We start from the raw sequence: 27769 nt of genomic DNA on the forward strand, positions 1-27769 counted from the left end.
CCAAATACAATCAGAGGTTGTGATAACAGTTTTATTAATAAAACCATAAAGACGCTTTACATTTTTGTGTTATTGCTTGGAGATAATAAAAGTTTATATAGCACGGAGTTGCCTATCCAAGGACTACTGTCTACAACTGCTTATTTATGAAACAAGAGATAAATCAGAAATGGCTAGACGTTCAAAAGTCTACTTTGTCGTTGACCCTACTTTGATAAGCACGTAATGCAAGATAAACTAAGCAGGAGATTGCCGACTATTCGCTGGTTGGTTCCATCTGTGAGATCAAATCGGGTGTCTGACTTGAGCTTGGGACTGATTGCTGCTTGATTTCCATAGCAACAGCTGACGCCATTGAACACTCGTATGCCTGGTTGCGTTTGGACAACGTCCTGGCATCTTCTGACTGGTTGTCTGCTTATGGGAAATAGTCTTGATTATTTTTGGGGAGAAATGAAGGTCGAAATAACTTCCAGCAGCTTTTATGCGATACACTGTACCTGTTTCTGATGAGCAGGATGGACAAACGCCCCTTCTAGGACAATTTGTTGTGAGGACTATGCTTGATTTTGGGTCTTCAGTCACCACTGAGCAGTCCTAGAGAGAAATAGAGAATCAACGATCCTTTTTTTGGTTGCGTAGGCTACAACAATCATTGGAGAACAAAATTGTTACACATTACAATTACCCATCTACATTTGAGCTACCCGAGTAACGAGAAATTCGAAATCAGAGATTTCAAAAATCTTGCTTTATATATGAGAAAAAAGTGAAGTTATAAGATCTCCAGATGCTACCATTAGAGACTGCTCACTGCCAACATTAGCAAGTCCCAGTTAGCATGTGGGTTTCCCGATATACAGAGCTGATCCCACGCTCTAGTGTTATGTTTTTTATCACAATATACATCTCTCATGCTCCCTTACTTTCCCCGCTCCTCGTACTTCATTCTTACATCTCCATGGACACACATACAACTTCCTCTATGGTAAGGGCTCATAATAAACTAGCATTTCATTTTGTCAATTTCATCACATTTATCTTACTACTGTTTTATTTTTGTTCAATTACTATTTTAATTTGATTTTAGTAATTAGAGGGACAGGTTTTATAGTTATTTACGGTTACAGTTGATGCATTTTAGGGGCTTGAAACAAATTACTTTTTTTTTGTTATCATTTTATGGAAAAATTCCATCGAGATACAAGAAAATACAGATAAGAGCTCCGGTTAGGAATATATATCGTACAGGCTTGTTGATTACTTACCTGACGTATGTCGTGTTTGGTTATCCCCAACTCGTCCTTCACATTGGTCTCGCTCACGTCATGAACCGCGGGCTTCTCGCGAAAGTGTCCTCGGGACCTTCAAATACAGAGATTAATTTTAATTTTTATTTTTTTTTCCGAATAGGTCTTGAATCATATCAACTTAAAGGGACAGTGTGTATTATTTGACCACTAAATGTTACTGTTCGGCTTAGCGCAACAAAAAACAAGTGCTAAAAGCACAGGGAAAGATACAAACTGGAGAAACAGAGTCAAGTAACCAAAAACACACAATTTTACTTCTCTTTTTTTCATTCTTGATGTTTTATGTTACATGTAGCAGCAAGATGGCGGACAATTATGTCAGGTCCCTTAATGTGAGACTCATGGTACGTAAAATAAATGCTTATTTCTCAACCTACGAGTATCTTCAAAAGTGCATGTTCATGTAACCTTATTATTAAAATGAATACATTTTTTTCTGTCCCTTTAAGCAAAATAAAAATGTTTATGGTCAAGGGCCCTTTTGGTGACTGCTCAAATTGAAGTAAATTTAGTTTTAATTTTAAAGTCCAGTTGGACCTGTTTTTTTTTTCGTTTGGTTATGGGTTGTTATTTAAGCACAATGTCAGAACCAGAACAAATGGTAGACCAAATCGCGTGACGTTTACTCACAAGTTTATTGAGATATAGAGGAAAAACAAACTCCAGCGATCGGGTGCTTGCTGGACGAGGGAAGCAAGCCTCTCACGGGATCGGAGCTTGTTCAGTATGCGGAAGTGGATCTCCCGGAGCGTGAGATTGTACCGTGGTCAAACGGGAAAATAACGTGCCGTTAGACGTTACGGGAAATCAGAAGTAGCCGGGACGGGAGATCAGAACGTGTTCGGTGGTCAGAAACGGGTCATAGCTGGAGACAAATGGGGAGTCAGGACCAGACGAGTGGGATACGGGTGAAAAAACGGCACTGACGGGAGTCAGAGTCAAAGTGCTTGCCTTGTGTAAACCGGTTCACTGACGGACTGACCAAGGGCGAGTGAAAGCACTGAGCTTAAATAGGAGGGGAAACCGATCAGGTAACCAGCAGTAGCTGGCGCCAAACGAGCGGGCACAGGTGAGTGCAATGATTAATCATGACACACAGCACACTAAAAATACATTAAGTACTAATAAAAGGAAACAACGCCAATTAGGTGTACGAAACATAAGTCTGACTTGCATTGCCAAGAATAAACAAATTCATTTAAAAAAGAACTGGGAAAGACTTGATTTGGTACTTGAAATATAATTTTCTTTATTGTGCAAAATAAATGAACACATCTAAAGCTTGACAGTCATTTGTTAATGCTTATTCTACATGATTTATTTGTCATTCTAACATTTTTTTTCCTAAAATCAAAAAATATATGCATGCGTTTAGCAGATGGTCGATCATTTTCCCCATGTCAATTTTGTATCCAATGGTGAAGGGGATATGTTTCTTAAAATTTGAAAAATGATCTACTATCTCATCATTTTGCCTATTTTGAGTATGTTTTCCCTTTTTTTTGAGGGGCAAAAAATATCTTAAAAGAAAAAAAGTTAAGCCCATATAGGGCAAATTTTTCTGCTAAATGGTTAACAATTTATTGTAACACAATAAACAATAATGTGCCTGATACTTCCACATTAATCGAGTAACACTATGTTTATGGGGTAGCGTTTTTTTATTTATCTGGGTTTAAATACTAAGTTATCATCGGTCATTACTTGAGCAGAGAGCAACTCTGATGTCTTTCCTTCAGCCAGATGCTATGACTAACATATGACGTGTACTTGACCTTATGATGACTGGTAGCTTAAGATTTGTGCGTATGTTATCTGATTTACTATCACCACTGGACTGTACACTTTGTCATGCAACTCAACAAGCATGTAAATATAATGCCTTGTAAGAACTGCATTCAAAAGTGTTTCTTTGCTGATAAAAAGAGATATAACCCAAGGCCACACAATCCTTTTTTGTCTCGGCACTCGGATAAGGCAGAGGTTTTGATACAACTCAAGTACCATTGCCAGAGATTTAGTAAGTAAATCCAGTGCTTGTGTATTCTCTTTGAATTTGACGGTGCATTTATATAAGTCTCTTTAAAACCAGGGTAGTTCTTCAGTGGCTCACATCTCTATACAACTCCAAGGCAAAGACACCGAAGCACCAAACTCAAAAAGAGCGCCCAAGTGCACTTGCAGTCAAGTGCAGAATGCAATTTGAGGCTGAGCTATTGGCCGCCACGCGGGGTCATACCTCAGCGGCTCCATTTTTGTCACCGCGAAATGGCCTATTTTGATGCGTAATTGCTGTTGAACAAGCTAAACCAAGCATGTAATTGAAAGCGTGCCACTTCCACAGACAGGTATGAGGGAGGACTGTAACCAGGAGAGAGGCCAAGAACGTAAGGCGTAAGATGACAAAACAACAGCAAAGCAAATCAGATACTTAGAAGCAGCTCAGGTGGATAGAAAACGAAGCAGATGTGTTGTCACTCAGCTGTGCAACGCAAGTACATGCAAGTGCCTCCCCACACGGGGTTATTCAACACGGAAAACTCATGCCTACATTTGTTTCTCGGTGTTTACTTTCTTCAATAAATCTGTCTATCAATGATGATGGCCAGCGATAAAAACAAGGAAGCTTTTACACTATCTGGTCCAATGTAGGAACCAACATGTTACAAAGCAATGCGTTCCTGGTACGCCATTACTTTTCTCTGTAAACGGAACTGTAAAGAGTTATTGTAACATTTAGTAATTCAACTGTCGTTACTACATGGAGCGTTACTGCATTGCTTATTAAATACAGATAATGAGATACAATGTTCTCCAACTGCTAAACAATTCTGCATAACTCGTATTGTCACATATTGTACAACCCCTAAGTCACCAACAATAACAGGTGGGTCCCATCTCAAGCAGAGAGCACAAGGACGCTGAATTTCTCCTAATGCAGATATTCTCTCTACCATAAACACTCGCGTCCAAACCCAAAATTACAACAATGAAATAAAATACTCAAACGAGGGGGTCAGCGTATATGCACATATTTGATTGTGTGTCATTAGTAGCAAATAGTAGGCAGCACGTGGGGAGGAGGCTTATGCAGGAGCAACAGACCAACTCAATAAATGGGGCGTAAGCACAAAATATTCAGTAAAAGTGTTCTGAATGTTTGTCTTTCTATTTGTAAAATTATCTTTGTAAGAAATGTATGTCCTTATTTTCAGTTTGTGTAATCGTGTAAAACACAATATATTTGTGCATTTAAAACGTACTAAAATAATTCGTATATATGTATGTATTTTTTGTTTGTTAAATGTTTTTTATAAAAAAGGTTTATTTGATTAATTTAAATTAATTTCATTTTTGACTTGGAGGTCTTACCTGTATCGGGACAATTACATCTGACCCCTAGAGTTCACTGTATTGTGTAGTAAGGCGGAAAAAGAGTGTGCAAAGCACGAAGAAGAATACAGACTATGGAGAGTCAAAGTCACAAATCTGTACCATTTTTCTTCTCATTTTTGTTTTGCTCGGCCTTTTGCAAGGTTTTACACACAAACATTTTTTGGGGATGTCAAAAAATATCCGGACATTGCTGTAAGTTGGATTTTGTATCATGTGCACCTGTTCTGAGTAGAGGACAGTGCTGCAGTGCTTCTTTCCGCCGCATGGTGCGGTGAGAGGTCACCCAGCATCCACCCTGAAGAAGAAATCCGTCTTCTACTTCCTGGTTTGCGTGTATACACACTGCACTGTATCTCTAGCACGCTAACAAACCTTGATGTTTTTATTGTTTAATATCTCCTGCATCCATTCAATATGGTTGGTGTAACGCTCAAAGAAGAGGCAAGCCGTTTTTTTTTAAAGGAAATTGGAATAAGAAACCTTGATGCGGTTGAGAAAATGGTTGGATCGCTTTTTTTTGTCCACTTTTTACCACGGAGGAGGAAGTCGCCTAACTCCTCTAAAAGTAAGTTAAACTTTATTATCTTTATCTTTATTGTCAAGTCAAGTCATGTTTATTTTTATAGCCCTTAATCACAAGGAGTCTCAATGGGCTTCACAGACCACAAAATGTCAACGCCTAATGTGTAGCTTTATCACTCAGCCTGATTTGTAACGTTATAGAGCATATTCTTTTATTAAACATTTATTTTTCAGTTTTAAAAAACAATACAGCTTACTTAGACAAGCCTTAAACATACTTATGTAAACCTTAAACATACATTCCATACAAAATATAGCACTTGAGCAACGTACGAACAAATTCAACTTATGAACGATCGTCCGGAACCTACTGTATCTCGTTTGTAAGTAGGGCAGCGTCTGTATATGTATTGGGGGGTCTCCTAAGTAAACCCGGCCTGGCTGTGGTCTGCATTAACTAGACAAAAAACAAACTACTGACGTTCCTTTCTTACCTGTAGCAATAGCTGAAACAAGCAGCGACGGAGAGCAGGCAAACAAGGAGCACCACGCTAGAAGCAACCACAATGTTCTTTCGCTTCTCCTCCTCGGCCTGCTGAAGTTCCCACCATTCCAAATCACTAAACTGACAGCGCTCACCCATGTAGCCCGCCACACAGCTGCAAAAGGCGAACATTGAAAAATATCAGATCTGTGCTTGAATGGTTGCTGAAATTCTAAGTCCCGATTAACACTGTCAGAGATTTTTCACCTTTGCAGTTAATTGCTGTTTTGAACTTCAGACACCAAAATTATTAGCAATAAATGTATTGTGTTGATCAAAAAGTGCATTAAATTATATTTGCAATAATCAAATCAATGTATTTACCGCGACAAGTACTTAAGTACCAGTGTACGCATATTTTCTACCACTTTGTTTTTTTACCAGTCTGCAGGCTCACCTTGTTTAGCGTGCTGGAGAAAATTTCCCAATCGTATCTTTGCAAACAAGTAAGCTTTTGTTTAGTATATTTGCTTTCTTCCAGTGATCAGCAAAGTAACTAAAACATTTATCCAGATCGGGTATGTGGCAGCAAATTTATTTTGTTTTTTAAATCTTCTATATTTTATTTCTGCTTTTTCTGTTTGACGAAGCTCTTGAAGATTGCGCTGCAAAAATGTTTAAATACATTAAATGTTCTTATTTTACTAAATAAACTAACTAGCAAACTGAAAACATAGTAAAATAATCGTGTACCAATGGCAGAAAATTATTGCTCATTCTAAGTATTATTTTTGTTGTAGTTTTCCAGAAAACAAGACAAAAATATCGTAAAATTTAGGATGAAAGTTAAAAAACATAACAGCAAAATTATAGACCACAATAAATAACCTGTATTACATCTGGAATATACTGTCAATTTAGTTACATGATAACATAGAAAACAACAACAACAAAAAATAATAATAATAATAAATGGGGCTGTGTATTAGTTTTCAAGCATTTTACTGTGTGCCTCAAGATTTTTTAATAAATCGAGCGCCTTTTGGTTATAAAAAGTTGGGAAAAAAAACTAAAATAAATTGCGGCTAAGGGTTCATGAAATAATAGTGACCTCTAGCGGTCAAATGTGAGGTTGTACAATGTAACAGATCTCTGTATACAGTATCTTGTAAATTGAGACATTTTAAATCAGGTCCAGAACATATTAAGTTAACAAGAAGGAAAATTGAAATTACTTGCAGGCGTAGGATTCCATCTCAGGGAAATATAAGCAGATGCCCTGGTACAAACAGTACGACTCATGGCTGGAGGGGCACCTTTCTACAGAACTTCCGGGATGGCTGGTGGTGATTGATTGGGACGTTTTGCGTAGATCTAGAAGAACAACAACCAAAAACAAAATCTGACATTAATTAGAGATGGAAATAAATAAATCAAGGCTAAATTGTTATTTTTTGGGGAGCTATTGGCCCAATTTAAAATGCCTATTTAAGCATTTGTCAGTTCTACCTGACTGTCTAGTCTTTGTACACACTGCAAATCTAATGTTTAATGTAAGTGGATGCTTTGCATGGATGGGTCGTGGTTTTTTTGGATAAGACATAATTCTTCCTGGTGGGAATCGTCTCTAGCTAACTAATTTTTTCCATTGCGCCTAGTATAATGTTTTTCAACCAGTGTGCCTAGGGTGCCGTTTGACTCTGTTTGGTGTGCCGCAGGAAATTGTCCAATTTTATCTTTACGAAATGTTGGGCCATTGTCCAGTAATTTGTTTTCCCCTAGTGAACAACCGTGTAACAAAAATATCCATTCAGTGGTATTTTTGCATCCTTATAATCTGCTCATGAAGTGGTACATAAAAACATACTTAATAACACATTTGTTTTGATAAAGCTGTTTAAGATTGCTCTGAAAAAAAATATGTGCACAATTTCCCAGATTCTCTTCTCTTCTTGTTTTTTTCACAGATAAAATCAAGATAGATAATAAAGTTAAGCAGGTTTTCATTAAAGTAAGATCCGAACTTCAAGTGAATGTATTAATAGGGCTATACAAATAAACACAACTTGACTTGACTTGACCAAAACTAGTAACCTGTATTACTTTCTTAAAGGCAACATGGTAATTTATGCTTTGAAAAAGAAAACAAAAACCCCCCATGAAACTGGTGGTGTGAATTAATTCTCAACCGATGTTGTTGTCACGGTTCCCCATGGCCCTCACTTGGGCCTGCCCTTTTGGCGCCAGTTGCTGCTTGTTCCCTGATTGGCTTCCCTCCTATTTACACTCAGTGCTCTCATTCACTCCTGGTCAGTCCGTCAACGAACCTCTGCACTTGCTAGACTTGTATTTTGACTCTGTCCAGTAGCCTGCTCATGTATCCAGTATCCGGTATCGATCCCGCCTGTCTCGTCCTATCTAGTATCTTGCTCCAGTATCCAATTTCCATCCCGTCTGTCTCGTCCTGTCCGGTATCTTGCTCCATTATTTAGTATCTGGTATCGATCCCATCTGTCTCGTCCTGCCTGGTATCTTGCTCCGGTATCCGGTATCAATCCCCTCTGTCCCATCCTGTCCGGTATCTTGCTCCAGTATCCCTGTATCGATCCTGAACTGTCCGGTAACCTGTTCGTGTATTCGGTATCGATCCCGTCTGTCCCTTCCTGTTCGGTATCTTGCTGTTGTATCCAGTTTTCGGTATCGATCCAGTCCGCCCCATCCTGCCCGGTATCTGGTATCGATCCCGTCTGTCATGTCCTGTTTTGATCGCCAAATCGCTGGCGTTTGTGTTCCCGTGAAATAAAGCTTGTGTAAAAACGTTATGCATCTGGGTCCACCGTCTGTTCGGGTTCTGACACAGTGAGAACGTAGTGAAAAAAAGAATTGTTCCCCTAGCAGTTTATATTTGCTCATTTTCTTTTTTTTTCAGAGAAAATCAAAATCAAAAATATTGTAAAGAAGGTTTTTAGTAAAGTAATATCCAAACTTTAAGTAAATGTATTAACAGGGCTATACAAATTAACACAACTTCACTAAAACTTATTACCTGTATTACATTCTGAGATTTGGTTCCCACAAATGACAAGAAAAACTTTAGGCAACATGATGATTTGTGCTTTGAGAAATAAACAAACAAACAAACAAACAAACAAAAACATAAAACTGGTAATGTGAATTAATTTTCAACCGATGTTGTGCTTTATGATTTATGGAAAAAAGATTGCTCTTGGTAAAATGTATTAAATGCAATTATATGCTATATTTTAAAAAAGCAGGATAGAGAGTATAACTCTCCCCTATCATATTCAGCCTAGCACTGTTTTCTTTTTACAGATAGTATTAAGTATATAAATACAAGAATCCAATTATGCAACAATAAGGGAAAGACGACAGATCATCTGAAAAAATAGGTGATCAATGATATGGGTATCAATATCATTCTGCTTCGAGCAGAAATTTATTTACTTATAGATTTTAAGGGGGGTCGCTCTTTTGCTTGTAAATTATAATATACCCACCTACACACAAGTATCCATCACCAGTGAAACCTTCCAAACAGGAGCAGGCCGGCTTTCTAGTATCAAGTCTACACTTGGCGTTGGGACCACAAGGTCCTGCTGAAAAGCACTCAATTTTGTCTAACGCAGCCCATATGCAAAGACACAATTGAGGTACAATTATGGTCATATTAGAGGTTTTCAAGAATTTTTGGCGCTTGCTGTTACCGGACACCATCTTGTCTGTAAACGTGCCAGCTTCATCCCTGTTAGAGTTTGTGCGCAGCCCGTTTTCATCATTTATCTGTGGGAGCGATGTCACGTCCGCTGGCTTGTTGTTTAACCCTGAAAAAAAGCAGGAAAAAATTATAGAGGACACAATTAATATAACTGTACAAACTTAACACTAACCAAACACACATCATTGCACCTGATACGATGTACTGTAATTGTTTAACGACATTAAAAACTTCAGTTCCAATCCCTCAAAGTAAAACAAATGCTACTACTGGAGGTGATGGACTAAAGTACCAAGGCTGGGCAATAAATTCAGTAATTTTCCTTCCATCTATCCATTATCTGCACCGCTTATCCCCAGTAGGGTCGTAGGGTGCTGGAGCCCATCCCAGCTATCCTTGGGCAGTGGGCAGGGGACGCCCTGAACTGGTTGCCAGCCAGTTGTAGGGCACACAGAGACAAGCAACTCGCACCCTGGGACAATTTGAACCGGCCAATTAATCTGAGATGCATGTTTTCAGAATATGTGCGGAAACCGGAGTGTCCGGAGGAAACCCACGCAAGCACAGGGAGAACATGTAAACTCCACACAGGAATGTTTGATCTCATGACCTCAGAACTGTGCCGCTTACGCGCTAACCACTCAGGTGCCGTGCTGCCCTTTAGTAATTTTGTTATTTTAAAATTGCTGATTTGACAATTTGCTAAAAAGTGAAATTGAGGTGAGGAACTAAATAGTTTATATGGAATCACTCAAATCTGTTGGATTGAGAAGTTTACGAGATGTTTTCATAATAGTTGCTAACCACATAATTGTAGTTATCCACAAAATGTGGTTTTTGATGATATTTAAAAGGGACACTGTCAAGACCAGGACAGAAGGAGGACCCAGATGCGTGACTTTAATCATAAGTTTATTGAGGTATAGAAAATCAGTGCCAGCGATCCGGTGCTTGCTGGACGAGGGAAGCAAGCCGCTCACGGGATCGGATCGTGTTCTGAATGCGGGAGCGGGACATTGTGGCGTGGTTGGACGGGAAAAACAGGCTGTTAGCCAGGACGGGAGATCAGAAAGTGGTCGGGGTCAAAAAACGGGTCGTAGCCGGACGCAAAAGGGGAAATCAGGGACGGACGAGTGGAAAACGGGTGACAGAACACGACCAACGGGAGACAGAGTCAAAAATGCTTGCCTTGTGTAAACAGTGGTTTGCTGACGGACTGACATAGGGAAAGTGTAAGCACTGAGCTTAAATGGGAGTGGGAAATAAAGGTATATTCTATTCTATTCTAAATCATTCAAGTAACCAGCAGCGAGTAATCATGACAGACACAGTTCAATATTTGACCACTATATTTCGCTGTATTGTGCAGTTCAACGTAAAACGAGTGCTACCAAGCACAAGGAAGATTAATAACTTACAGAGACTTAATGAGACCAAAATGCACCATATTTCGCTTCACCTTTTTGCACAGCCTTTCACAAGGTTTTTGTTTTTTGGGGTACTCTTAGAAGCAAGATGGCGGACAATCATTAAAGCTCCATATAGGCGAACCTTATATTATGCAAAAAAAATACAAATTTCTCTTCCTATAAGTACATTTTTAAAATTCATGTTGATATGATGGTTCATACATTTTTGCTTACTATTTAAATCAATTGTTTTTTTTTTTCCTTAATGAATGAAGTTTCTCGGCGGTGCTAAATAATATGCAAATTCCCTCTATTACAAAGCTGTAAATGTTACTTTTAGTTCATTTATAGTCGGTAGTTATCTGAATATTTTAGGTTGTCATTGACTTGAAAAGCGCTGTATAAATGTAGATCATTTCATTTCATTTCATGTGTTTGTTCTTTGAAAAAAGGTTTGGTGTTATTTGTTCGCAAATCTTAATCGCCCGAATTGAGAAGAAAAAAAAACATAGCATATTTTGTTGATTTGGTTTTTAAGTCATATTTTATATATTTTGTTAATGTGTGTCACTAGTACCTGGTTTAGCGAGTGGATGGACCACAACAACAGATGCAGGTTGTAGCAGGTCCCCAAGAAGACTTTGCACTTCCCTTCCAGTCCGCTTGTGTACGCTTATTAGCTCATTGTGCTCTTTATCAACTATCCATAACCGGTCCTCAAACACGGCCAGGTCAAACGGCCGTCCTGGGTCAATCCGACATGGGAAATAGTAAGGTCAAAGATTCGAGTCAGCGGGTTTAAAATAGACTATGGCCATTTCATAACCTCACCTACTTCGTTCTCTAGCAAAATTTGTCGATTGGAACCGTCAAGATTGCAGCTCTCTATTCGTCTTCCGTCACACCAGAACAAACGGTCTTCGGCAAAGTCCAAGGTCAGACCTGCAGGTCTGACCAAGTTTGTGTTTGCGATTGCAAAGCGGTCTGTCCCGTATAAAGAGCCGCTCTCCACTCTAGGTTGGCGCCCAATATCCACCCAGAACAACTTCCTCAAAGTAAGAAAACAAGTGAAAATCAGACTACATTTTGAGATGAAAATGAATAATACTGAAAAATATTGGTTTTTATTATACTGACTTTTCCAGAGGATGAACTGTGATTGATGTTGGCTCTTCGAGTCCACCGCTCACTATCGTTGTCAGGTTGAGTCCTTCCAAGGTACTGCTGACCACTATTGATTTTCTGGAAGAGACACATTTAATTAATTTGTTTAATAGCGAACTTAAATTATGCAGTTATTCAATGTGCCTGCATGATTGAGTATTGGAATCTGAGTCATACGGGAGTGTAATATATCATTGAATATATAGTTATAAAATACCTGCCAACCTCAGCAAGTTGTTCCCCATACTTAAGATTGCAATTCCTCTTCTTAAGCATTTATAGATGTTACAAACACCACCCAGCACTGATTTAAAACTGACTATGAAGAATACAAAAAGACATTTTTGGTAAAAATATTTATTTACCAAATAAATGGTGAAGGATAAGATTTGCTAGTTTAGAGTGACAATTTTAGCAATCTACAAATACGTTGTCATTGCTACCAATGACTGAGACGATCAGATTCAGAGCCATGACAGGTAAGATGAGATTGATCCAACAAAAAATGACTTTTAAAAATGTACTTAAAAAAATCCCATACAAAAACTGTTGTACAGTGTATACAATTCTAAATGATCCAAACAAATATAATATACTGGGAAAGCTTAGCTGTTGACAGGTATTTTATGATTGTTTGAATTTTCCCTTTACTGTTTATTCTTTTTATCATTCGAATCATCACATTATTATTATTTGATCATGGTAACCATTTTGTGGTAACTAGTGCACTTTATCATTAGCCATGTATGTGAATGTAGCCATTAACAGGAGTCTCTAAGTTCCATTAATTCAGTCATTACACAATTCATATTGTGTTTTGATATAATGTTAAGATAAACAGCTTTGGCATTATCAGATCACCTGTAATAAATTCAGTCTCATCAAAAGTCTGTTGTGAAGCTTAGACTTCCTGACTTTGAATGAGAAATTTTACTTTATTTAACTTTTGATCTTGTCAAACCACACCAATGTATTACAAAAGCAACCCCTGCCAGTTTCCGAATGGACTTTTGTGAAAGGACATTGTTTTCTTCACGATCTGTTTTTGTTTAATTTGTTTGGCTTTAATAGAATCCTTAATTGAACTGTTACCCCCAGCTTTTGTTTTATCTATCATAAAGTCTTGTTAAACCTGGATGGTTGAACTCCACACGCAGAGGGAGAACAGTCAGTTCTCACATGAGTCTACGAAAAGCAATTCAAGCATGACATGTTGATGTTTTTGTTGGTTTGTTTTTCAACGTAGCATATGTTTAATAAATCAGAACACTTCATTCACAGTTTCACACACACTCAGAGAGGTTTTAGGGTATTGTGATCTATTCTGATTGCTCAAGGGCTTTCTAAAACAGTCTGTTTACGTACTTTGTGACTGTCCAGTAAATCTTGCGATGGATCCAGTCGAGAGTAAGGCCGTTATTCGATTCTGGACCTTCGGTGATGATGCGTTCTTTGGACCCGCCATTCAACTGGACCCGTTCAATTGTTCTCTGGGATGTGCTGGCAAAATAAACCTTTAAATATAAAGAACAGTCTATTAAATATACTTACTGGCGGTTACCAAACATTGCCTAAAACACATGTGACAAATCCATGGCCCACCACATCTTTTTATGTGGCCGGCGAGACAATGCTGGGAGAAGCGCAGGAGAAAAATGAGCCGCATCAAGTCAAACAATGACCTGCCGTTTTAAATATGTCAACTGAAAGTCAGTTCTACCAAAGTAAGCCACCTAGTGTAGCTGCGTTTACTCACTACCATTTATCAACCAGGAAACACCAATTCTGATTCTGTTATTTGACTAAAAATAGACGTCATAGATGCGCTGTTTAAGGCAATTGGATTGCCCTTACATGTGGTGCATGGATTTCTCTCTTAAGCGCGACATTAGCTGGAAATGAACATTAGCACCTGGATTAAAAAAAAAAATCCAAAATTTAAATCTAGCACCTGACTATCTAGCAGAAGTTTAAAGAAGCTTTAGCTCACTTCTATAATGCATTGAAAATATCTGATAGTGAAGTTCACAAAGTCAGTTCAAGGATTTAAAAAAGAGAAGTGGAAACTATTCTTAAATAATTAAATTTAAAGGGACGGTGTGAAATATTAAGGGCCTTCTATTGGTATGATAAAAATCAATCAAAATCATCCGGTATAAAAATGATTTGAATACTAGACAAAATTACAAGATCTATCATATCAATGATATTTTTTTATAAACGGTCATAGATCGAATCATTTGTATTTTGAGTGCAATCCATACCTAATAGTTCCCGACTTGCGAACGCAAACAAGAGCCACAGAGTACAGTGTAGCAGCATCGGACAACGGTGCCATCTAGTGGTCACATATTACACACTGGGGTTAAATCATTTTTGTTTAAGTTAGTGTTTTGGTGCCATTTCTTCATTTTCCGGTTTGCCTGAGTTACTCCTGGTTAAATAAACTAGTGGAAATGAATTCATTTATTTTTAATTTTACAAACACACATTTGATAAGCACTTTAAGAGAGTCATTCAATCTTAGTGAATCTTACACCCCTGAATCGTAATCGTGAGCCTCTGAAAGATCCCCAGCCCTACAGCTAAATCACCCTTTTCACGCCAATAATGTACTCGTCCCTTCCCTGTAAGAGTGTTTTTTTATTCTTGGGGCCCCCACTAAGAGGTAACAAAGAGTCAACATTTGCATTTCAATCAGTGGAGAAGTTGAGTAAAGAATTCGAAATTGGGTTTTGAGACCTTATTATGAAGAGAAACTATCCTTCCAGGAATGAAAAAAGAAAGGAATAAAATAAGAAGAGGAGAGAAGAAAGCAAGATGTGGCTAGCAATATAATAATCAACAGAGATCAATAGTATTTTTCCCCCACCGTTAATAATGTGAATGTAGTGCAAATGGTGCTAGTCCAGTTTCACCCACTCTAGCAATAGCATGACCATACCATATTCATGTTGTTTTTTTCACTTCACAAGCTATTGCTATATTATTAAGTAGTCTTTAATATAAGAGTACTTTTAATTAATTAAAAAAAGCCCATTAAGGGTAATTCAAGATTACAGTACTCAGAATGTTGTGGCTTTATGATTGCCATTTAGAACCAATTATACAGTCGAACCAGACAATGGAATTATTATTTTTTGAAACGCGGCACATTGTTAGCCATTTGGAAAGGTGAACACTGTCATCAGCAAATCTATGACAGTGAGGCCATTAGTCTGTATTTATTAATTTACAGCTGTAACTGCATTTCAAGCTGTGCATCTGTTTATAAATTGTCAACCTGTGCAGATTTTGTAGCGTTAAAAAAAATGGTGTAAACTAAACCCATGCAATGAATTAAACTAATATAGCCTATTTACCATTCATAGCTTATTTTCCTTCTATATACATTTATTGTAAGATCATTGCTGAAGTTTCTTACATTAGTGACTAAAGAAACTGAAATCGATGGTGTTCCTTCTTTGCCAGCTGATGAAAGTTATCCAGCATCTACCTCCACTACACAATTGAGACCTTCCCCCTGTGATGGCCACCTAATTTGTTGGTTATTTTTTAAAATGATAAAGGCCCAGAGTATGTCCTTGTGAAATTCTGTTGTGTGTGGTGGCTGGGCGCTTGTGAGGCCCCACTAGACTCTGGAATAGCCACTGCCTGAAAGATATATTGCCCAATTTCGTTGTCACAATATGTTAACCCATTTTGTAACAATGACAATAAACGTATATTCTATTCTATTCTATTCTATTCTATACAGTAATTGAAAATAAATCTATCAGTTACAATAAATGTTCACTAGATGTCACTGCGGACCCATATATAAACATATATACAGTTTTTGTTAAAATGACGCGTTGCTTACATAGTTTGATACTGGGTCATAATCCAAGGATGTAATTGCTCCTCTAGGTTCATCCACAAGGATTTGTCCCTCAGTGCCATCGCTGCTTACTCTTTGCACAGCCACCAGAGTTGCAACAAGCAGAAATGGTGATGGTCCTAAAAAATATAGATACATATTTGCATTAAAAAGCACAGAGAAAAGCCCCTCCTCTAAAGCTCCTTCATGATAATGTTACTCACCGGAGGCATTACACCGCAGGCCGTCTTGGTGGAGCTGGTAGCCGGGCAAACAATCACATCGCCACCTAGAGGCGGAAACAGGGATGCACAGCTGACTGCATCCCCCTTTGTCCGCAGAAGAGCATCCTGCAACAATGAAAATAAGACCACTAACGGTCAATCTTTATTTTTTTAATATATGACGATTTTTCATTTGTTTGGATTGGGGTTTGTTTTTCACCCTCCCCTTTTTCTAATCACCATCATTCATTAAAGGTGTGGTGTGTCGTTGAAAGTGTCCTTATAAAGTTAAATATTTTCATGAGGTACGTGTAAACAATGACCAACTGCGTTCAAAAGCCCTTATCCTTTTTTTTCATACTGCGCCTATCTGCTTTTATTTTACATTTAGCAAAGCTGTTCGGAGCAAATTACATTAGGTAGGAGGAATGTGGGCTGAGGGGATGCTGGAGAGTGATATAATGCTCTTAGTTTTCTGGTTATTTTATATTTTTTAGTGTTGCATAAAAATGCTGAAAGTAAGAAAAGGCCTGCTACAAGTAGATTCCAAACGCCCACCCAAACCACAAGAAAGATCAAAAAAAGACATTTTTTTTCCTGGCGTGTCTAAGAAATGCATGTACTTGCACGTGCATCACGAATGAGCTGCCTCAGGCTGCAACAATGACACAAGCCAGGAGGTGGGGACGGAGAGGATTAAAGTTAAAAAAATCTGTACATCCTATTTAGGATTCTTACTCATAAAGTTATTGAGTGTTTTCAAATTTTGGCAGGGATTGCACCAAATGTAATTTTTGCATGATAACATCTATCGGTAATCATTGTTATAAAATTGCTACCCCACTGTTTTTGAATTAATACAGTAGTATCTCAGCCATGCTGGGAAATATATTTTCAAATATTAAGAGTTTTTTTTAGTTGGAAAAATATACAAATATATTCACAATTTTTATCCAACAATTCTGTTGGGACCCTATACTCATGAACATGTTTATTTTTTTTAAAACCAAATATGATTTATCAAACACAAAAAATATCAATACATTATAAGACCTTGTTTAACTGAAAAATGTTGTTGAAAAAAATTAAATAATTACTTAATTTATTTGTTATTGTTTGTAAAAAAGTAAAATCACAACTTTATCCTTGTAGAAAATATGATTTATTCCCCAAAAACACAACAATTTAAAAATGATGAAATGAAATGATCTGCATTTACATAGCGCTTTTCAAGTCAAAGACTTCCCAAAGCGCTTTACAATGTGCTCCACATTTCCCAATAGCGGCCTTGTATTGCAGCCATGTAAGACGCTAACCTGCTTATTAGGGGTATTAGGGGTTCAGTGTCTTACCCAAGGACACTTCGACATGTAACACGGACAAGCCGGGATTCGAACTGGGATCCCTTGATCCCAAGACGAGCGCTCTACCTCCTAAACTACTGCCGCCCCCAAGAGATGAGACTGTTGAATGGTTTTGAACTGAAATTGCATTCATCAATTATCCCTAAATTAATCTGTGGTTGTTTTCCTCTCAAAAACGTACTGTGACCCTAATATCGTATGCTTAGTTTTTGAGATTTTTTTTCAATTTAATGCTTTTTTGTTCCGTGTCAACGCTTTACAAAACTTTTGCCTACTGCAACAGCATATACACCCATATAGCTGTGATCATGAGCTTGACTCTGATATCCCAAACTACCCCCAATGTTTGTCGTTTGTAGTGTTTGCTGTGTCTACTTTCTTGCAGACAGAAAGTTGCATTTGATTCCCCGTCATTGATTCATTACACATCTCCGAGGCGTACCTGTACAAACCTGTCCATCCTCTTTTAGCAGGGAGCCATTTGGACAAACACACATGGGGCCTTCATCTGTTGCCAGGCAACCATGACCGCACTTGGTAACGTTGCCACCACAGGTTATTATCTCTGATGATAGGAATCAAACACAGAACAACAGAAATGTCATCTTTCATAAGGGGCCGGTCACACAGCCGTTTGCGGCTGAATCACGGCTAAAATTTTACGTTTTTTTTTTGCCCGTGGTTGCCCGGGATGGAAAATGCGCAAAATTGGCTAACCCGCTGTTCATCGGTGGTATGCCCACAAAACAGACGCTGGCGACTGTTCCGCTTCCTCATCGCGTCATTTCTGCGTCATTTTCTCGTGTGGACCACGGGTATAAAAGCTCCCGAGCCGGTGTTGTGCCCAAATCCGACTCCTACGCAACACCCACACCGCCCCACCCCCTCGCGTGACTTTTTCATCCACGTTAACAAACGCATTTTGTAGAATACGATCACACTTTATTGTTTAAATAAACGCGTTATATAGACTAGGATCTCCCAATTGTTATAATTAGCTCGCTTTATAGTTTTAATAAGCGTTTTATATAGAATACGATGGCTTTCGTTGGAAGCGCAGCAGAATGCGCGTTCACGCGAGGGGGGGGGATTACGTTCACAACAAAAACAAAGACGGAGTGGATTAAGTTGTATTACATTTACAACAAATGCAATACGATGTGGTTTTAGTTATACATTCGCCATTACATTCCCTAAAAGTGAGATAAAACGAGGTAAAGGCGGTTGTATTAGCGAGGGGATGCAAATCTCGGCACCGGGCTGTAGCAATCATAACCGCACAAGACACAGTCCCGTGAAGTTCAAGATTTCAAGCTATGGCATCACTTTTATTTTATTATCTTGAAAAGAAATGCCTAAAAATAAAAATGGATTAAGACGAGATCACTACGCTGACAGGGGGGGGGGGGTTAAGGGTGATTGTTCTATCTTCTTTATTCATTATCCATTATCGATCAGTTCATGATACGCTACAGTGCTTAGGAGCCGGGACTCTTACTCTCAACCAAAAGACCAAGCTAAGGTCCCAGAATTAAAGCCTTGCTGCGAATGCACCGAAAGATTTATTCGAAATGAAGAGAAACTACGCTGACGGGGATCCATGTTCACCCCCTTGACGTCACGAGCACAAATGACGTGTGATCGGCAAATCGCGCTGTATATACGCGGAGAAAGGCGTTTGACTGTCACACGCGTAACACGCTAATTTCACGTAGTAACACCGCGATACAGGCGCAGAACATGCTATTACCATGCTCCACCCACGATTACCCGCTGAAATTTCCCGTCCTACCCATGTGTAACCACGCCCTGGCCGCGGCCAGAGCACGTCGTTCCGCGTCATTTCCGCGTCATTACTTCGTGTTGACCACGTGTGCGGCGCGCGGTTTAACACGTGCTCAAACTTTTGAGCAGCTCAAAAGTTTTGAACGCGGCCAACCACGTGAAAATTTCCGACCGCGAGTAAAGCACTGCTCTATCTCGTCTATATCGCGGTCTCAAAACATCCAACAGCGCCCAACAGCATCTGCATCACGGCCAGAAATTTCTGGCCGTGGTTCAGCCTTAATACGCTCGTGAAAGGCTGTGTACCCGCGCTCTGCAGAATTGAGCAGCGCAAAACTTTTTCGCGCTGCCACCCGCGCGCGAATTTCCGACCTCGTGTTAAGCACCGCTGTATCTCGTCTGAATGGCGAACTCAATGCGTCCAATAGCGTCCGCCTCAAAGGCAGAAATTTCTGCCCGTGCTTCAGCCGTAAATGCCTGTGTGACCGGCCCCTAAGGTTGCACAGTACCCGTCGTGTTTGCTCCATAGGATGTCTTTTGAGCGAGTAGCCATTCCTGGGTCCAGTATTTAAACATGCAACAAGCTTCTTATGTGAAATCCCTTCATGAAGTTAGCTTGTAATCCCATCGAAATGGGTGAAAGTGCGATGAGAAGCAGCTGAGACTCTAGGGTGTAATCTGAGATCATTTGGACATAGACATGATAGACAATAGTAACAATCATTGGTCTCTTGACTCATTAAGTGAAGAACGTCGCTTGCTTAGGCTTGATAAACAACCCTATCATGGATGCCATTTTGTTACTCATCTATTTTTTCAATGATATGCTTTATTGTTTAAGATTAGATAAGAAGTGAACTGTTTTTATTCAGTGCAGTAAATGACTGTTCCATTATTTTAAGAAAAAATATCCCAAATTAGTACAGACCACAATTAGTCAAAATAAACAGAATCAAATACCATATTTAAAGGTTGGAAGTGTCGCTGGATGTGTCCTTAAAAATCTAAAACTTAAATATTTTTTTCTCGTAAACATGTGTTTTTGCTTTATTTTCCACTGCATCTATCTGCTTTCTTCTTATTCCTAGCAAAGCTGCTCGGTGCGGAGCACATTAGGTAGGAGGAGTCGGGGATTGGGGGGATGCTGGAGAGTGATTTTTTTGTATGTTTTCATTTGTTAGTGTAGCATGAAAATAGTGAGTAAGTAGGGGTCTTCTTTAAGTATTGTCCAAATGCCAACCCAAACCCCAATAAACAGAAAATAAGAGTTTATTCTAAGAAATACACATACTTGCATGCGCATCATGAATGAGCTGACACACATATGTCTCACCGGAAACTTGATTTGCAGGACCGAGCTCGAAACGAATCCCAAATGTTTTATTTTTTTTGTAAGTACTCAGGAGAGCAGGGATTTCCATCCATCCAACCATTATCTGCACCGCTTATCCTCTGTAGGGCCGCGGGGGTGCTAGACCCAGCTATCTCCGGGCAGTGGGCAGGGGACACCATGAACTGGTTGCTAGCCAGTCACAGGGCGCACAGAGACAGGCAACTCACTTCCTAGGGACAATTTTGGACCGGCCAATTAACCTGACATGCATGTTTTTGGAATGTTGGAGAAAACCCACGCAAGCATAGGGAGAACATGCAAACTCCGCACAGGAAGGCTGGTAGCTGGATTTGAACCCATGACCTCAGAACTGTGCCGCGCACGTCCTAGCCACTGCGCTGCCGTGCCAAGTGGGGATTCATGACAACAAATTAAAGCCTTTCTTTCGTAATAAAATAAAAATTGAATAAGACTCTATATAGATTCTTTTATATTTCTATGTCTGCAAAGGTTGTATAACCTGACAAGCATTGACAGATTTTTTTTAGGAATTAATAAGAACATTTTGAGATTGAAAATAGGGCCATAAACCACAATAGCAGTGCATCCAAAAAATCTAGCGTGGCACTTTAAGAGAAAGAGAGAGGCAGAGAGACAATGACAGGTGTACAATAGACAGAGAAAGGAAGGAGTTCTTTGATTTGACATTGCAAGAGTTTAGTGCAGTGTGTGTTGTGATGAGGTGAGTTCTGTTTTTCTGTGAGGTCTGACAGCACACACCTGTCTATTTTATTTTTGTATTTGTATTGGCTTTGCCATCAGGTTTAGTTATGTGCGCTGGCCCTTTAAGAAAATAGCAAGTGGAAGTTAAAGAGCGCAGTGCGTGTACTATTCAGGCACAGGAGACGGCCAGAAGTGTTTTTAGCTTTGTGTAAGATTCTGAAAGAGCATTCCCTGTGAGTATGAAGTAACAATATGATGTTTGGGTTGGAAATGATACATTTGAATGTTTCTTGCTACTGCATGTGAAAGCTTGTGACTTTCTGTTATGCAAGCGCAAGATGCTATCATCATAATCGAGGCATGTTTTGCGTCAAATTATTTTGTATTATTGTTACAGTTTCACACTTGCCATATAAAAATAGGTCAAAACCATCCTGGCGTTTATGACTTTTGTGTGGAGGTGTTAAACAGTAGGATAGTGGAAACAGTTTTCATGAGGCCAGGACAGTACTTGAAAATCATTTTAGTATACATAAAGATATATTCAGCAAAAGAATAGTCAGATGAAAGGCAGGACCGACCAGGATGTAATGATTGACAATTTAGGCCCGACGCGGGCTGAAGTTCGGGTTGGGTAGGGCTCAGATGCGGGCTTGGGCTTAAGCTCCTACCTCTGAAACACAGAACTACATACCTCTGCATGTTCTTTTATCCGGTAGAAGAGCATATCCATTTGGGCAGGTGCAGAAATAAGACCCTGGCATGTTCTCACAGCCAAGAGAGCATCCATGGTTCCATTGGGCACATTCGTTTACATCTAAGGTACATAGCAGTAAATAATCAATGACTGAAATATAATTTGTTTATTCATCACTAATAATCTTACCCTCACAGTAGAAGCCCTGCTTACTAAGAGCAAATCCAGCGCTGCATTTGCAGACTCCCTGCTCCGTACTTGAGCACACATTGATGCAGTTTCCGCTCTGTTCATCGCAACCTAAATTGTAAAAAATTGCTTTTATTTTGTATATTGATACAAATCATTACAAATAATAGCACTTTCTTTTGCGCATCAAACCTGGGAGCAAAACTGGTGAGTCAGTTGCTGGCTGGTTGTCAGGATGAACTACTTTGATATCTACCGGGACCTTTGCCATTTGTTTGTAGTTGACGTCCGAATTCTCACCACCGGTGTACTTGTTGACTCGTTTTATTGCTCGGGATGCGACACTGGTGTAATATATGTGCTTGTGGAAAAGCGCTATTCCCAGCATATCGAGACTGAGCAAACGAAAGAAGATTGTGAAGCATTCAAGTAAGATAAACAAACGGAACGAGATTGGAGAAGGTGTTTACTTAAGGGGTTGATCAATGATATGCAATGCTTTTCCGTCATAGTCTGAAGAGACGATGGAGCTTTTTCCTTGCATACTGAATTCTACCCAAAACAGTCTTCTGTCACTGTAGTCTATAGACAGTGCTTTCAACTGCTGGGACGTTTTTATCAGCGTAATTTTTTCTTGTCCGGTAACATCACACCTCTGGACGATCGGGGTCTTTCCTCCGGAAAGCCAAAACAAAAACCTGTGAAACAAAGTATTTTTTTGCCGGTTTGCATTTGAGTCTTGAACAAAAGAGTTACCTTTTATTGGGGTCCATCACGATTGAGCTCGGCTCAATCAAGTGCCTCATAAGAGTCCTTTCATTTTTCCCGTTTGTATCTATCGTCTTGATTTTGCCCTTTTCTTTGCTTGACCAGTACACTGCATTCCGAATCCAGTCCACAGTGAGGCCCGAGATATGTTTGTCTGATGAGTAGAGTTTCTTGGCAAGGGAATAAAAACACAGTTACTGTCACTGCAAAGGCTAACCGACAATGCTTCTTACTACTGTGTCCATAACTACTGTCAGAATTGGGGACGGCTTGTTTCTGATTTTAATTTTGGACACCTGCAAAGGAGATTGCAGAGGATGCCAGTTCATTATTTTGACTATTATTCCTTACTCCTGTCGTTTTTTTTTACTATTATGTACTGTTTACATAATATAGGCTGAAGACATTGCCGTTCTTTGATATCCACACCCAAAACCTTGGAGATTTAATGAAAAGATGCTCAGGGGAGGACCTTTAGAGCAGATTGGAATTCCTGAGGGTGTGGGTACAGTCTTCTCATGTTCTCCATGCGAGTTCTGAATCCATTGATGTATTTTCTCCTTATTTTGAGTGTCTACTGTACTATAAGCTTATAACAAAGTAATCTTGGAGATATTCACCCTGCAGCTAAAGATGGAGCCTGGAGTACCATGCTCATTTATAACATCACTTTTTTTTTTTTAAGCAAGGCTGATTCAATTTTGATCGGTATTGAAGCTGATCCAGGACAAAATCATTACATCGAAAAGACAATCCAATCCAATTACTAAACATAAACTATAACTTACAGTATATCCTCACATTTACATGCTCTCTCATTCATTGTCATTCAATCTTGGTCACCACCATGTTGCTATTTGTTCTGTCTTGAACCAGAAATTTATTTTTCGTGCTTTCACATACAAACTTACTTAGACTCAAAGAAAACATAGGGAGAAGATTGTTGAAGTGAATGCCGTGATAAAAACTAGAGTTGAAATGATAGCCACTATGAGACCAGCATATTTCGTCGTGTTTAATAATTATTCGGTTGTCAACTAAGAAAAAAAAGGATCTGTCAGGGATTGGTATTGACTGAGCCAGACAGCTGGAGCATTGCATGAATATCAAATGGGAAAATTTCAGTCCAATTGTGGTAAGTTTGTTCCTGATCAGCATGAAATGAGTACTGTAGATTGAGTAAAGAGATACTTTGAGTCAATCATCACCTGTCTGAGCAAGCCTCTCACAGTTGACTTGTAAATAATCCCGGCATGCTTGTCCGCCCAGTAAATTCGTTCCTCGCTGAAATGAAAATCTAGCAGAATGGATGATGCCACCCCATTCACCAGTCGTCGATGGTTTTTCCCATCCAGGTCCATTCTGTGGATGGCTTTGCCATGGCCGAAGATCAGGAAGGGCTGCAGAGCTGGAAACAAGGAAATATTTTGTGTCACTCTTTCAAATAGTAGCTTTCAGTAATAAAGAAAAAAATTAAATACTGATAGAATGTAGGGGTAAAAATAAAACAGAGACCCTCGCTACTTCGAGCTTCGGTTATCTTTTGTTCACTGCTTCATGGATTTTGAATTCAACTGTATTTATTGTCATTTATATTAATGTATTGAGCATTGTAGTCAACAGTGAGCACACAGAAAATGCTGAACCTGGCCGATTGTGATTGTGTCTACTGGGTGGGCGAACCTATCTGTGTGCGCGGCTGTGATAGGCTGGTGTATGCTATGAGTCAAACAGCCGGGGTCCTTGGGCGCTTATGCCAATTAATTCAGCCAAAACAAATGGCGCCCGCTAGCTTTTAGGAGATTCTTACATTGAAAAGAAAATCATTCGAATCGGATTTGAGGTAAGTCAGATGATACATGTCATCCTTTGTTGAGCACACCTTCCTCAATTCTGGGTTGCCTGCATTTTGGGTCCACCTCTGCAATCCTGACAGAATGACCAAAAGATCCCATGGGAAACTTACATTTCTGTGCCGTGGCAGCAAAGGAAGGGTCCCTCGGTCGTTTCTGTACCCTGTCCTGGCAGCGAGGGGAAGTGTACCTATGCCGCTTTTGTACCCTTTCCCGGCGGTGAGGGGAGGTTCCCTCAACTGCTTCTGGTCTCTGTCCTGGCGGCAAGAAGGTATACTGTCCTGGGTTTGAGACGGTCACTCAGGTGCTTCTGTTCCCTGTTTTGGCGAGGAAGTACAAGAACCTTCGACGGCCCCTGTCCTGGTGGCGAGACGGTTCCTATCCTGGAGGCTTGGAGAGGAATCCTCTCCGCTTCTGGCCCTGTTTCAACAGGGTCAGACACCTATAGCCGTACCCATTCCCAACGGAGAAGGACTGTTTGCTGCAGACACCATAGTCTTTTTGTTTTGTTTTCTTGGCCGTCCGGTATCCAGCCCTTGGGGAAGGTAGTGTCAGATCATGTGCCGAACTGGATGGAGGTTACTAAACTGGACACATCAGAGACCTATCTCCACACATCTGTCCTCAATAATTTTCATTATTATTATTACTGGTTTGGACACTTTGCAAATTGTCCTAAGACCTTGTTTGTTTTTGTGTATTCACGGCGTTTTTTTTCTATAAATATTGTTCTTTAACAAGCACACCTGCCTCCATTCCAACTTCCCTAGATTTGGGTCAATTTCTGCAAACATGACGAATACAGATACAGCTGTGATAATAAGTGTACTTACTTTGGATTAAGAGCTCTTTTGGCCCTTCAACACCTGAAAGGTAGCGGTTTCCTGTTCTTTTTTAAGAAATGACGTTTTTGCATGCTTCCAAAATACTGGTAGAATTCTGACAGTCAGAACTTTATTTTTTGAATGAAAGTGTCAAAAAACAATATCGACATCTCCTCAGTAGCATGTGCCAGACCATGACACTTGCCATATCTGTTCTGTTTTTGTATCACAGCAACATGCGCAACCATGGATACTGCCTCGTCTCTACGGAATGAAGAAAAACAATTGCAGACATGGTTCATGTAACGGTCAACATTATTCTCGGATTGATAGGTCTCGTTCATCCAACACTATGGGGACATGTTTATCGTATTTAGGATGCAAAATGTTGCCATTTGGTTGAATTCTGCTCTCTTCTCTGAAAAGTTCAAGACTTAGTTTAATGCAAAGTGCATTGTGAAGGAACTCAATTCTAGATGCAGTTTTTCAATTGTAACATGATTGAAACTGGAATTGCGGTGGTGGGGATGCCAAACTCTGACCTCTGGACTGGAGTGATATATATGACAATTGAAAAGGCATTAGTATTATCTTCTTTTCACACTATCTTTAGTCAAGTTACTAAAGCCAAATCTGAATTTTACTGTGCATTTGATATGTTGCTATGACAATAAAATGATCACTTACAATGCTTGGAACATAATAGAAGTATAAAATGGAATTTATTGTCGTTGTAACACAGTGGTGGGACGTGCATTTCACACCCAACCCCTAATAACTATTTTATGGCTATAAACCTTTACTGCAAATACAGCTGCAACACATATAGAAAAAAACATCAATTTTAACCTCATAAAACTGCTCTATTATTTAGGAATCTAACCACATTTAACTGTGCTCAAAATCCATCCTCCTTTGTCATGGTTTGGTCTGTTTGATCGAAGCAGTGAGCACAAGGGATTTATTTTCTCTTTTATGTTATGAAACTGTTTTTCCTAGCCAATCATAGTTTTGGAAACTGCTGGTGTTTTGTTACGCCTTCGAGAAGGCCCTGCTCTGCTACCTCGAAACTCAACAGCTTTTTTGACCTCCATGTTACGCCTCAGAGCCCGCAGAACTCATTCTGAAGGTATCCGGGTAGATTTCTGAGCCTGGCAATAAGTAACGGTTCAAATGTGATTGTCGAATGCATAAATATAAAGGTACACATCTTGAAGCAGTGCAACCAGGGGAAAAGCAATGAAAGGAAGCTGAGAGAGAGTTTGGTATTATCGAACAAGTAATAATGGACAAAATATGATTTACATCACATGATTCAGGTATATTCTGTCCAGCAGAGAAGGCCTTGCAGGCCCTGACAACTCACCACTGTTGTAACATGTGAAACACTCTACGAAACTAACATAAATCTCTGGTACTGTGGCAAAAAATAGTGTGAGATAAAATCTACTGCCTTTTCACAAGTCTCTGACAACTAAGCTGAACTTGGACCTATTAAGACGGTGCACAGCTCAACAGATCATTTATGTTCCAGGGAATTTTTATGTGAAAAATCTAGAGAGGGTTATTTGGTTAATATATATTTTTTGTAAATAATGTTATTGTTTGTATTTTGACTTCTGTTCTGTGAAGATTCCAAAAAGGGCTATTTAAAGGTGGCTTTCTGGAAAAAAACATTTATGCATTTAGGCACTCCTGCAGTCGTCACACTTTTCCAGTTACAAACTGACCCCAAGCCCTCATCAGAGAAGGTAAAAGGTTGTGGCCCTCGCAGGAAAAGGTTTAGCGACCCCTGATTTGAACTAAAATACTTTTAATCGGGAAACAAACTTACCGACACAGCTGCTGTTCCTCCCTGCCCGTGTCAACCTCTCGTCCCAACATGCTGTGCCAAGGGCCAAGGCTCCACTATTTTGCACCGTCAGGTAAATCAGCACCGCTGCGAGTGTCGCCGCCAACATAATCCTGTTCACCTAATCTCAGGCATTCCCACAAACTCCATCGGCATTGAAGAATTTCCCCCAGTCCAGCCACATAGGACCATTTGTGTGTTACCCAGTAGTGAGATTGAGGAGGGGGAGATCGCTGGCCTCAAATATTAGATGGTCTCAAAGTGAAGATGTTAA

General features: G+C 39.5%; 1 protein-coding gene across 1 annotated transcript; it reads right to left on the reverse strand.

Moving 5' to 3' along the window:
• Nucleotides 1–58: 58 nt before the first annotated feature.
• On the reverse strand, nucleotides 59–27769 carry egf (epidermal growth factor). The gene is made up of 21 exons (XM_088343997.1): nucleotides 27478–27769; nucleotides 24175–24374; nucleotides 22955–23136; nucleotides 22669–22896; nucleotides 22391–22593; nucleotides 22199–22309; nucleotides 22007–22129; nucleotides 17914–18036; nucleotides 16108–16233; nucleotides 15887–16023; nucleotides 13390–13538; nucleotides 11998–12102; nucleotides 11692–11909; nucleotides 11438–11605; nucleotides 9441–9557; nucleotides 9234–9353; nucleotides 6951–7089; nucleotides 5726–5890; nucleotides 1269–1365; nucleotides 501–597; nucleotides 59–414 (listed from the first exon to the last, which is right to left on the reverse strand). The coding sequence occupies exons 1-21, from the start codon at nucleotides 27602–27604 to the stop codon at nucleotides 257–259; spliced, it is 3093 nt and encodes a 1030-aa protein (XP_088200123.1). The 5' UTR covers nucleotides 27605–27769; the 3' UTR covers nucleotides 59–256.

This window comes from Urocampus carinirostris, chromosome 9, assembly GCF_059441175.1.
Source record: "Urocampus carinirostris isolate Australia breed hairy pipefish chromosome 9, RoL_Ucar_1.0, whole genome shotgun sequence".
In the NCBI taxonomy this organism is placed as follows: domain Eukaryota; kingdom Metazoa; phylum Chordata; class Actinopteri; order Syngnathiformes; family Syngnathidae; genus Urocampus; species Urocampus carinirostris.